We start from the raw sequence: 12918 nt of genomic DNA, 5'->3' as shown, positions 1-12918 counted from the left end.
AAACACTTCGCGAAGAGTGGGCAGAAGTTGTTTTCCTAGAATCCGCCCTCTGACTTCATCTAATTCCTTGTTCAGTCTAGCTAAGAACACAAAGACTCAATCATTCTGCAATCTCTTCAAATGTCTCACATTGTCACTTGGGCAATCTCGATCTTCTTTGTAACATAAGTCTTAACTTTTGCCACAACATTGTCATTTTGTTATCATACTGGGTTACCTCTTAGTCTCCTTGTTTGGACTGCCACAATTGTTATTTCAGTTCAAATATTTGAGCTGAGTTTTCCAGATTCGAATAAGTCTCAGGAGCTGCTTCTCACACTTTTTTCATCATTGGTAAGAAGACATGCGTCTTTCCGATTGTTGGTTCCATGGAATTCACAAGCCAAGCAATTGCCGTAGAATTTTCAGATCTCCATGTTCTGAGAGCTGGATCATCAACCACTGGTTTTGTTATTTCTCTAATGAGATGGCCTAATTTTCCCTTGCCCTCAATCACCAATTTAATGGATTGTATCCACCTGAGATAATTCTTACCATTCAATTTGTGAATGGTCTATTGAGTAGATGGATATAGATTATCCAATCCATTAAAATTCCCAACAAAAACTTGTGGAGCACCTCATTGGCAATACCAAAGGACATTGTTCTCCTTGTTCCAGTCATGGCGGTTTTTGCCATCACCACGATTTTCAGTACAGAGGCTTAGGTTTTGATATCATGTAGTCTTTGAGAGAAGAAAGGTTACTTCTTCTGCTTATTCAATACTCAAGAATTTACAAAGATATATAGGAGAGATTGATTCCACAATAATCTCAACTAATCTAACTGAAAGCATAAAAATAGGGAATCCCAACTATTTAATCTACTTGATTAATTTAAATTATAAATTCAAGTTATATTTGAACATAGAGAAACAAAAAAATAACTAACTCATCCTAAATCTTCAACAATTCATAAAGAATGCAGATGGAACTTGGAAGTCTTATACATTTTTTTTTCTTTGGAAATAAGAATATTCTAAAATGTGTGACTAAAAAGGGACATACTCGAATCAAAATCTTGGAGTTAATAACTTCTCTAATGTTTCACCATAAGAAGAAAGCCATGTTTCTGTATATTGGACTTCTATATCTATGAATGGTAATATATGATATACACGTCAAATGCATGTTATCCAGTAAAATAAATAAATAAATAAGAAAAAGAAAAAAACAAAAGCATGCTTTCATAATTTGAGTAGCCTTTTATGATGACAAAGCAAGCATAAATTAAAGACACAACTTTAGATGTCTTGAAAACAATAATTGATTTTCCATTTTTTTTGTCGAAGGTTGCAAGGGGTGGGGGGGATAGCCCTAAAAAACTGAGGTACTTTAACTATGCTCACGCCTAAAGGTGTGATGCGGAGGCCTGTCTTGAATCTATAATCATTAGTTAGTAGGCAACCAAAACTTGGTGGCTCTTATCACAATAATTATGACTAATAGGTTGGAGTTTGGTGTCTTTGCATTGTGCTCAGATGCAGATTTGTATGCACAACTGAACCCAAACTCAGAAAAGCATTATTCCAACCATCTTGGTTTTTACAGAGATCTGTCGTGTTTTCTTTCCATATTTTCATATAGCAGTAAGCATTTCTGGATTGACATCTGTTATAAATTCTCTTCATGTTTCCTAAACAGAGAGATACACAGATGATTTACATTTGAATCGTAGTACGGAAACTTGCTTTAAATTATATATGATTTCTAACTTGGTTAAATGGTAATGTTTGTTTCCACCCTTGTTTTCCTGACCATTTTGAACTGGTTTGCATGCAGAGGTTAATATTTGATAAGCCGGAAGATGGAGTAAGGAAAATAGTTCTTGCTACCAACATGGCTGAGACTAGTATCACCATTAATGATGTGGTTTTTGTGGTCGATTGTGGAAAGGCAAAAGAGACGTCATACGATGCTCTGAATAACACTCCTTGTTTACTTCCTTCTTGGATCTCAAAGGCTTCTGCTCGACAAGTAACACCACTCTGATTGGCATTTTTCTTTAACCTAGCTTATGGGATGATATTTCAATGGCACTAATTTTCTTCTTGAGTTGCCTTTTCCTTTTCTTTAGTCTATTTTTATTGAGTTCACCACCAAATCATCTTCTAGCATGTCATACACACATGTAGACTGCGATAAGTATTTGCTAATGATAGGTAGAGCCAGGTAGCATGTATGTATTGTGAATGAATTTTTGTGTGTCAAACATTATCTTTATTTCAGTTTTTCTTTGTCTCCCCTTTTCTCTCTCTTGAGATCAGGGCATGGAAATTCTTGATGAGATGTCCCAATTCCATAGACCCATTTTGTTGGCTAACTCCTTTTAAAAGATTAGGTTAATTATTTCAAACAGTGTCAGAACCAAAAATGTAGGGGGCGGGGGGTGCAAAATTGAACAAATTTGTTTCATGGGAGGGAGGCAATGTGTTATCAGGATTCAAATTTGGCTTAGTGATTAAGCATTTTTTGCCTTTAAATCTGGTAGTTTAGTTTCAAACCCAGCTCAAATTATGCACTAATTTTTTTATTTTTTTGTTGAGGGGTTGGGGGTGGGGGGTTTGGGTAGGGGGATATGCTGGATGAGGGGGCATGTGCTAGCACAATATACATTATGGATCTATATCCTACCAACTAAATATTTTAGGGAAGTTGTTAGCTCAACACTTGCCTTTGCTTCCATGTTAAACTTTGGTGGAAGCAAAATACAATTTTATTAAAATCACTTGAAGTATTAGTTTTGGCTTTCAAGAAGTCAACTCAAACAAGGAGAAGCTCTTGTTGAGCTTTCAAGAAGCCGACTCAACAAGATCTTAAAGTCACATAATAGTCACCTGATTGCTTAAAAGATCTAAGAGCCTAATAGGCAAAGGCTGAACTTCCAATCTGTCTCGGATTAAGAAAAAAATTAGATAACAATGTCCAACATTGTATCTAAAATAGATTGGAATAATTATGCTTGCATACATCCGAAATCCTGATTTTTATTTTTTTTTCATTATTTCAATTGTTACAATCATGCTCAAATTAGTGACATAAACCTAGAGAAGAATATGGGTGTTCGAAATACGGTTTTTTTTTCTTCCATAAAAACTGCCTTAAGAGAAGAAACTTCATGGTGAAGATCAAGATCAATAGGACTTGGGTAGCAAAGGAGAGAGAGATCAAAGAAGGGGTGGTCCAGGTCTTCCACTCTCTTTTGTCTGAATCAGAGGAATGGAGACCCAGTTGCAATGACTTGCCGGTTGAGGTTTTAGGAGGTGAGAATGAAGTGATGTTAGAGGTCCCTTTTTCCAAGGAAGAGATATTTTCTACTCTCTTAGATCTTAGTGGGGGTTAATGCTCCTAGACCTAATGGCTTCTCTTTGGCTTTTTGGCAATTCAATTGGGATTTTTTGAAGGAAGAAGTTATAGGGTTTTTTTAAGGACTTTCATGAATAGGGCAAGTTTGTGAAGAGTATTAATGTCTATTTTCTGGTGTTAGTTCCTAAGAAAGGGGGAGCTAAAGATCTTAAGGATTTTAGGCCTATAAGCTTGGTAGGTAGCATTTACAAGTTGTTAGCTAAAATGTTAGTTAGTAGGCTAAAGAAAGTGGTGGGTAAGGTGATATCCAAGTCCCAAAATGCTTTTGTGGAGGGTAGGCAGATCCTGATGCTTCTTTGATTGCTAATGAAGCTATTGATTTGTTGCAGAAAGGCAATGATGGTGGTATTCTATGCAAACTTGATGTTGAGAAGTTATACGACCATGTAAATTGGAACTTCTTAATTTGGATGCTAGAAAATATAGGTTTCAGTGTTAACTGGATCAGTTAGATTCAGTGGTGTATTTCTATAGTAAGCTTCTCTGTCCTTATTAATGGAACTCCTTCTAGTTTTTTCCAAAGATCTCAGGGTTTTAGGTTAGGGGACCCTCTATACCTTACCTTCTTGTGATTGTCATGGAGGCCCTCTGTTGTTTGTTAAAGAGAGCTAAGGAGGGAGGTTTTTTGTTGGGTTGGCAATTTAATGGTAGAGAAGGAGTAGGAGTGGAAATCTCTCACTTGTTGTTCGTAGATGACACTTTACTCTTCTGTAAACCTTTTCTAGATCAATCAACTTATTTGAGTTGGTTACTTATGTGGTTTAAGGCCATGTCAGGGTTGAGTATAAATATGAAAAAAAGTGAGTTGATTCCCATGAAGAGAATGGAGAATGTAGAAGAGTTGGCTCAAGAGTTTGGTTGCAAGGTTATTACGTTGTTGTCTTCTTACTTGGGCCTTCCTTTGGGTGCTTGTTTCAAGGGGAACGGAGTAGGTTTACCTTAATTCTTAGCACTTTTTTCAGTATGCGTATTTATTTTGTCTTTGTTTCGTATTCCAAGGAGAGTCAGATTGAGGTTGGAGCAAATCTAAAGGGATTTCCTTTAGGGAGGAGGGGCACTTGAGAGAAAGCCTTAGTAAGTTAGTTTATTGTTTGCTCAGATAAATGTAAGGGTGGTTTGGGAGTGAGGAATTTGACATTGCTTAATAAGGCACTCCTGTGCAAATGGAGTTGGTGTTTTGCAGTGGAAGGGGAGGCCTTTTGGAAGCAAGTCATTTGTGGGAAGTATGGGGAAGAAGAAGGTAGGTGGCACTCATGTGAAGTGAGAGAAAGGTTTAGGGTAGGTTTGTGGAAAGCCATCAGGAGAGAATGGGTAGTGATGGCTGGCTATATGACTTTTTTTGTGAGGAATGGGAGGTGGGTAGATTTTGGAAGGATAAGTGGTGTGGCAGCAATTCTTTGTGCACCTCTTTTCCCTCCTTATTTGCTCTAGCTTCGTCCAAGGAGGCTTGGGTGGAGGATATTTGGAACCATTCTAGAGAGGGAGTTTGAGATCCTCGTTTCTCTTGGTGGCTCAATGATTGGGAGGTGATTGATGTGAAACATTTTTTTTAGTGATTGCAAGGAATAAGGGTGTGTAGAGATGTGGGAGATCCGGTGATATGGACAAAGTCAAAGGATGGTAAATTTACTATCAAATCTCTTTATAAGGCTTTGGAACCAAAAAGAAAAAGGGATTTTCCTACAAGTGTAATTTGGAAGTCATGGGTGCTATCAAGGGTGGGTTTCTTTGCTTGGAAGGCTACTTGGAATAAAGTCTTAACCTTGAATCAGATTCAAAGGAGAAGGTGGCATTTGGCTAACAGATGTTGCTTGTGTCTTTCAGAGGAAGAGTATCTTGATCACATCCTCTTGCATTGGGATATGGCAAGTAGTCTCTGGCACTTGTTGTTTTCTCTGTTTTGGATGTCATGGGTGCTTCTGTTATTAGTTAGAGAGACGTTGTTAGGTTGACATGGTTCTTTTGTGGGTAAGAAAAGAGAATAAGTGTGGCGAGTTGCTCCCCTATGCCTTTTCTAGATAGTTTTGAAGGAAAGAAATGGTAGAGCGTTTAAAAATGAGGGTCATTCGGTACAAAAGTGTAAATTTTCTTTCAAATTTGTAACCTTTGGGCATGGATTAAGGTGTATTTAGTTTTTAGCCCTTCTTCCATTGTTGATTTTGTAGATTGGTTGGGTTTGTTTGAGGGGGTGTTGTTTTTTGTTGGTCCCCTGTTCCTTTTTTAGGCATTCTTAAGTGTCCTTTGTATACTTCTTGTGTATTTTTGAGTGTTTTTATGGAGTGCCTTGTTTTACTATATTGCTTTTTCATCAAAAAAAAAAAAAAAACCTGGAGCATGAACAATTTGCTTCTCACATGCTTTCTGCTGCATATTATATCTGTCTGGTTGAGTTGATGCATAGCACTCAATTCTATTGTAACTTGTTTTAATTCAGTAGAGGGTTTAAGCAGTTTCTTACATATCATTTTGCTTTTGTACGATGTTTTGGGATTTATCACATGGATTAAAGTTTACTGATTTGCTCTTCATTTTTTATAGAGAAGAGGAAGAGCGGGTCGTGTACAACCTGGTGAATGTTACCATCTGTATCCAAAATGTGTATATGATGCTTTTTCTGATTACCAATTGCCAGAACTTCTAAGGACACCTTTACAGTCCCTTTGTTTGCAAATCAAGAGTTTGCAACTTGGAAGTATTTCAGAATTCCTGGCCAGGGCCTTGCAGCCACCAGAACCCTTATCGGTAAATTCACTTGGAACCTGATTCTCGGTCTCTGAACATTTACATGGATGCTGGACACCAGATCATTTGGTGGTCTTTTCACCTTTTGGTTGCCACTAAAATTTATGTTTTAACCAAAGGGATCTTGTTGCTTCTACTTGTATCATTGATAATATTGCAGTTCTGCCTTTTCAGTTTTTTGAATCATATTTGTTCTGCAGGTTCAAAATGCCATCGAGTATTTGAAGACCATTGGGGCTTTAGATGAGAATGAGAATTTGACAGTGTTAGGTGCATAAATTATATTTCTTTGTCTATTTTGGTGTTCATATTTTGATCTTTCTAAGCTGTTTTAAGGTTGTGCTATTGGTATATTTAAAATATTTAGAAAAGAAGAAAGACCTCAAGTCTTGCTGGTTGTTTGACAGGACGCAACTTGTCAATGCTTCCGGTTGAGCCCAAACTTGGGAAAATGCTCATATTTGGTTCTCTTTTCAACTGTCTGAATCCAATAATGACTGTTGTTGCTGGTCTTAGTGTTAGAGATCCGTTCTTGATGCCATTTGACAAGAAGGATGTAAGTTATCTTTCCATTTCCGAGTTGCAGATGCTGTTCTGTCTTTGGCTTAATAGATGTTTTAAGTTATTATTGATGTCTTTTCTTTTTTCTTGTTATTTATTTCAGCTAGCTTCATTCGCTTTTGATTGAGGGATGATTTATGACTTTTCTATTAAGCAACAAGAACAGTATTATATTTATAGTAAAAAGAAGTTACAAGGATAAGAAATCCTTAATGCTAATAAAAGGACAAGAAGACATAAAGAAGAGAGAGACAGGAGAAACATATAATAATCAACACATAGGCTCCAGATACCCCAGCTTAGAACTATAATCCACTCCCCTAACCTGCACCACCATATATATATAGTAGATGCCACCTCTCTTGGCCTACCTATCAGTCTTCTAGTCTTCTTTTCTAAACTTTCTAAAAGAGAAGCAATTTGTATCCCTAGAAAGCTTCACTACTCCGAACAACAAATTGCAGTGTCTTTATGGTCCTCTCCCATCCTTAGACATCCAAAAAGGAACTGTTTATGAGTCCCCTTCACCATAAATTTAGAAACACCTTTGACATAAACTGAGCTTAAAACTGAGATCTAATGGCAGAAGAGAGAGTGGCCATTGCTCTGGCCATCCTTGCAAGCATTTATTATGGTTTGGGTGCTGTTCCCAAGAGAAACTGGGTCCAGGCTAGTGCAATGCAGAGCTTACTGCCTGCTCTTAATTCAACATGCTTCCACAGCAGTTCCCAAGTAGATGCTGATGATTTTGCCTCTATAAACTTCCACGGCCTGTGCAAAAGTAAAATCACAACTTGATATAGTGCTCTTTACCATCTTCAACAACCTTACCTGGCCTTTTTCACTATCTTTGTCAACAAGATATGTCATATAAATTTCTACCTTCACATGACACGAAAATCTTAAACTAATGGCTGCATACTTGTCTTGAATGAACTATCTTACACTTGTATTCACAAGATAAAAGAAAGATGTGCAAAATAAAGAAGGATGATAAGTCTTTTAGAAAAGGAAATGTATACAAGTATATACAGAAAAGAAATATGGAACTACGTGAAGCGCAAAGCAGAGGACCTTTAATTTCACAACCTAAGAACAGTTAGTAAAACTCAAAAGGACATGAGATTTGCATTAAAGTCAACTAGAGAAGAGGGTCTTCTCTGTGCCAGCCTATCCAGCTTTCTGATTTGCTGATCTAGGCCTCTACAAGAAAAAGTGACCTAACCCCCTGTTGTTCACTTATGCAGCTTGCAGAATCAGCAAAAGCTCTTTTCTCAGGCCGCACCTTCAGTGACCATCTTGCACTTGTCCAAGCCTATGAGGGCTGGAAAGAGGCTGAAAGACAGCAATCTGGATACGAGTACTGTTGGAGAAATTTCCTTTCTGCACAAACTCTAAAAGCTATTGATTCCCTTCGAAGGCAATTCTTTTATTTGCTCAAGGATGCTGGTCTGGTTGAAAACAACACAGAAGCATGCAATAAGTGGAGCCATGATGAGCATCTCATTCGAGCAGTCATTTGTGCAGGCCTGTTCCCTGGGATATGCTCTGTTGTTGTGAGTGATAAATTTTTACATTGTCCTATGCTTTCTACTTTTTCCTTTCTGGGTTTGTTCTTGTATATAGTAACAACATTTTTGTTCCAAAAAGAAAAAAAATGATACTTTTTGCTAATGTTATTTGGTTTATTGAATAACATGAATGTCCAATAAGCAAAGAATGATTAAAGTTGCTTTTATGATGGTGAGTTTGTTTATAGTTGAATGAAAGTATTTGGAGGGAACAGCTTTCTGCTTGGAGTTTATTGGGTGGTAGTGGATAACCTGTCTTCTTTTTTCCCTATGGAGCATAACTTAAAATTGGCTATAACATGAGTGTGTGTTTGCAGAACAAGGAAAAATCAATATCATTGAAAACGATGGAGGATGGTCAAGTTCTTCTGTACTCGGTAAGTTGCTTTGCTGTTCCATAAAGCGTTATTATGCATATCCCATCATTGAATTCAGAATTGTAAAGAATCAAATTTTCCTTCGCAACAAGATTTTCTTTTCTTTTCTTTTCTTTAATTGTGGACTGCATTTCCTTTTTTTCATAGAATTCGGTGAATGCCCGGGAACCTAAAATTCCATACCCGTGGTTAGTTTTCAATGAAAAGGTGAAGGTGAATTCAGTTTTCCTCCGTGATTCCACTGCTGTATCTGATTCTATGCTTCTTTTATTTGGAGGACGTATTTCCAGAGGGGGAATTGTAAGTTTCTTATCCCACTTATTTGCAGTATTCCTAGGATGATACCTCCTTTCAAGAAGATGATTCCTAAAAATATATTTCAAATTAGTTATATGCCACATTCGCTAGAATGATTTCTTGCTTTGGTAGGATGGACACCTGAAAATGTTGGGAGGATATTTGGAGTTCTTCATGAAACCTGACTTAGCAGATACATATCTGAGCCTCAAGAAAGAGCTTGAAGAACTAATTCAACAGAAAGTAAGTATTATTTTATCTCATTGCTGGATGCTCAAAAGTAACCTTTTATATTTTTTCCCATCATCTGAGGTTCAAATTTCCACATGCACATGCACACAGACTTTATTATGTGCGTGCAGATGCACATACACCCACAAACACTAAATGAATGAATGCTTTTGAATTGATGTCTTCTTTCCTCTCTCTCTCTCTCTCACACACACACGTGTTCGTGGGTGTGCACACACACACATACATAAAATAGAATAATACTCATAAATTGATTTTTCTTTCTTTTATGCTGTGTTCTTATCGAACAGCTTCTGAATCCAACACTGGATGTACACACCAATAATGAGCTGCTATCTGCAGTAAGATTACTGGTTTCAGAGGATGAATGCAATGGCAGGTTTGTCTTTGGCCGCCAGTTGCCTAAGTCTTCAAAACAGGCGATAAAAGAGACCTCGGCTGGTGCACTCTTGAGAAGTGGTGGAGCTGGGGGTGATAATGCAAAGGGTAGGCTGCAAACTGTACTTATCAGGGGTGGACATCAGGCACCAGTCTACAAGACGAGACAACTGAAAAATAACATGTTCCGGTCCACTGTGATCTTCAACGGATTGCAGTTTGCGGGGCAGCCTTGCAGCAGTAAGAAACTTGCGGAAAAGGATGCAGCAGCCAAAGCTCTGGAATGGTTGATGGGCGAGAGACAATCATCCACTGAAGACATTGACCATATGTCAATGCTTCTAAAAAAGAGCAAAGGGAAACGTCGGAAGAGAACTTAAATTCATCTTACTAAGTTGGTCATAAACTGCCCATGATAGGTGAAGGTTAAAATGGTCATTTATTATTTTTCAAGGGGGAAGAGCTGAGTTCCTAGTCCAAACTGAAACAAATGATGGACTAGGTGGTGGACCTTAATCTTTCTGGCCATGACATTGTTACCTCACAGGAAGTTGCAGTTCCAAGAGTCAATGACAGATCTTGTCATTTTTAACCCCTGCTTTTTTACATGGGTGATAGATAAAATTCCACAGAAGCAGAAGCTTGATTTTCTACCAAGGCTTACTAAAGATACAGAATTAGGATTATTTTTCACACAAAGGTGCTGTCCATCTCAGCTCAAAGATCACTTTGATCCAAACTTATTGTTGTATCGGGTGGCCACCATCACTTTAGTATCAATTAGAGATAGAATTCTTATCAAAGAAGTAGAAACAATAAGAATTATCTGTAAAGCGAGGACACATAGCTATCCATTTCTTCTCTCTCAGTTTTGTAAATTGCTCTTGTTTGAATCTGAAGATTTGGTGCATTTGCAGGTTCCTGCCCAAGCATACAATGGATATAAGCTAGACAATTCTATGACCCAAATATGTACTTGAGTGGAATTGTTGTGACCTTGAATGATGTTGCAGGCTTATATGCTTTTGATGCAGAATTTGCCATACCCATAATAAGATGGAGATGGAGATGGAGATGCATAAATTCGTGTGTGCTGAACTGCAATGGGTATCTCCCAATCAACATAAAGGGGTATGGGATCCATATCTACAAATTTAGCCATTGCTGGTTTGCTCCATGTGCCTTTTGGTGTGCAATTTCTTGTTGATGTCCTAATTTTTGGTGTTTTGTTAATGAGGTGACCAGCTGTGGGAGGATTCATTTTCAGAAGCAACCTGCTACTCAACTTGCAGACGGTGTGTTACTGTCATCTAACAATCCATCCACGTTGGGGCGAAAGACCTGCACCGTAAGAGGTTAGAATGGTTACCCAGTCAAGAGCATTGGATTCCATTTGTTTCATCAGTTGAATAAGAACTCGCTTTGTTGCACAACTCTTCACTGTTAAGGAGGTTTAAATTCATTCAGATGCGGATATATTGGTTTGTTGCTCATCTGGGAAGATGTTTGATAATCCCTCAAGACAAAATCTCTGGAAAAGACCAGATTATTGGAGTTTGAGAGGTACATATAGCTTACTCATATTTGTCATAGAAGTTTTAGGTACTGAGAAAATATACGCTCCAATTTAGTGTAGCATTTAAGTCACCTTTTTCAGGATGAAGCTGTGGGCTTAATCTAAATCAAAAGAAAAAAAAAATATATATATATATATATATATATATATATTACAGTAAACTTAAAAAGACTGGTGAATGGTAACTAAGATAAGTAATAATTTTTTTTTTCTTTTTCTGTTGGCGACTGAGAAAAAAACGATCAGACCTTTGAACAGGCTGACTTGTAAATTTTACAGGAATTTGTACTAAAAAGATTTAATTTCAAATATTACAGAAATTGTACCAAAAAGATTTAATTTCAAATATCGCTTCAGAGAAGATGAGTTGACCATTGTACTTCTTTCTTAAATAAGAAATTTAAGGAGTACATTCATCCAAAATTGAAGGACGACATCTGAAGACTGATTGATGGTCTGAGAAAAAGAGACTAGCATCCATGCCTTTAGTGAAAAATTATGGGTCGGAATGATTCCTGGGAAAAAGAAAAAAAAAAGGGAACAGTTCATCAATGCGACGGTAACAAATTTTTTTTATATTAATTGGTCCAACTTTTAAGTTCTATTAAAAAAGAAAATTAAATTGGTTAAAGAATTCCATCTTATAAAAAATGTGAAGGGAAATGAAATATAATTAAAATTTTATATATTTAAAAATTATTTAATTTTTATATAATAAATAAAAATAAGTGAAATGAATTTGAATAAATATATAAAAATAATTTATTTAAACAAACATTAAGTTGATTAATACCTTAATTTATAGTGCCAAAAATGGTCTAGAATGACTATATCAATTTTTCTTCTGTCTATAACCCTTTTTTATCATTACATTTTCTAACATTAAAAAAATAATTTAGAATGATTATATCAATTTTTCTTCTACACATAACTACATATATTTTTAATTTTTTATTATCATGAGTTCTAAATCAAGGAGGCCTTAGATGTATAGGACTTATTAAGGAGTCTATCAATTTAAAAAAAAACAATTTGAAAATAAAAATTAAATATTTATTGACACACTTCTTATTTTATTTTATTTTTTAAAATAATGTTAATTTATATATAAATAAATAAAAACATTTGTACAAAATTCTCAAAATTTTAAATAATTTATAAAAATTATAATTATTTTAATATATGTCTTGAAAAATTACCACTTTCTATAGTTAGAAATAGGCAATACAAAATATATCAAAGCTAATTGATATAAAATATTTTCAAATCAAAATCATTTAAGAATAATTATGCTAATTTCTTCTATAAAGTAATTTTTAAAAACAAGTATAGAAAATGTATTATTAATTTTCAAATATAATTTATTTACTACATAAACTAAGATAGTATTAGCTGTCTTTTTGTAACATGGAATGCATTTTAATTATTATATGATATTTATAACATATAAAAAAAGAAATTACGTTTTCAAAGCATTTGTATTGAATATATATATAAAAAATGGTTTAATAGTCGAAATAATTTAAAAATCAACTCCTTTAATAGTTTTAAAATTAAAAATGAAAAAAAACATCATCTTATCTCCACCAATAATACATTTGATGATGTTTATTTTTTTATGGAAGAAAAAAATTAAAATATTTAATTTTTTTTATTGTTAAAAGTAATTTGTAGATATTAATAAATATAATTAAATTGAATATATTAATAATAAATTTATTTTAATTATATTAATAGATATGAATAAATTATTTTTAATT

At 35.4% G+C, this 12918-nt stretch overlaps 1 protein-coding gene across 1 annotated transcript in view; it reads left to right on the top strand.

Moving 5' to 3' along the window:
* Positions 1 to 10551, top strand: part of LOC100244105 (DExH-box ATP-dependent RNA helicase DExH3) — a 47224-nt gene extending 36673 nt beyond the window's left edge. The window contains exons 11-19 of the mRNA XM_002277589.5: positions 1821 to 2015; positions 5943 to 6146; positions 6347 to 6416; positions 6554 to 6702; positions 7955 to 8263; positions 8596 to 8655; positions 8803 to 8955; positions 9085 to 9195; positions 9495 to 10551. Coding sequence (XP_002277625.3) covers positions 1821 to 2015; positions 5943 to 6146; positions 6347 to 6416; positions 6554 to 6702; positions 7955 to 8263; positions 8596 to 8655; positions 8803 to 8955; positions 9085 to 9195; positions 9495 to 9962 — 1719 coding nt within the window. The 3' untranslated portion in view covers positions 9963 to 10551. The remainder of the gene's footprint in view (positions 1 to 1820; positions 2016 to 5942; positions 6147 to 6346; positions 6417 to 6553; positions 6703 to 7954; positions 8264 to 8595; positions 8656 to 8802; positions 8956 to 9084; positions 9196 to 9494) is intronic.
* The last annotated feature ends 2367 nt before the right edge of the window (positions 10552 to 12918 follow it).

Source organism: Vitis vinifera, chromosome 17 (assembly GCF_030704535.1).
Source record: "Vitis vinifera cultivar Pinot Noir 40024 chromosome 17, ASM3070453v1".
Lineage (NCBI taxonomy): Eukaryota > Viridiplantae > Streptophyta > Magnoliopsida > Vitales > Vitaceae > Vitis > Vitis vinifera.
This window is presented reverse-complemented; position numbering and strand designations above follow the sequence as displayed.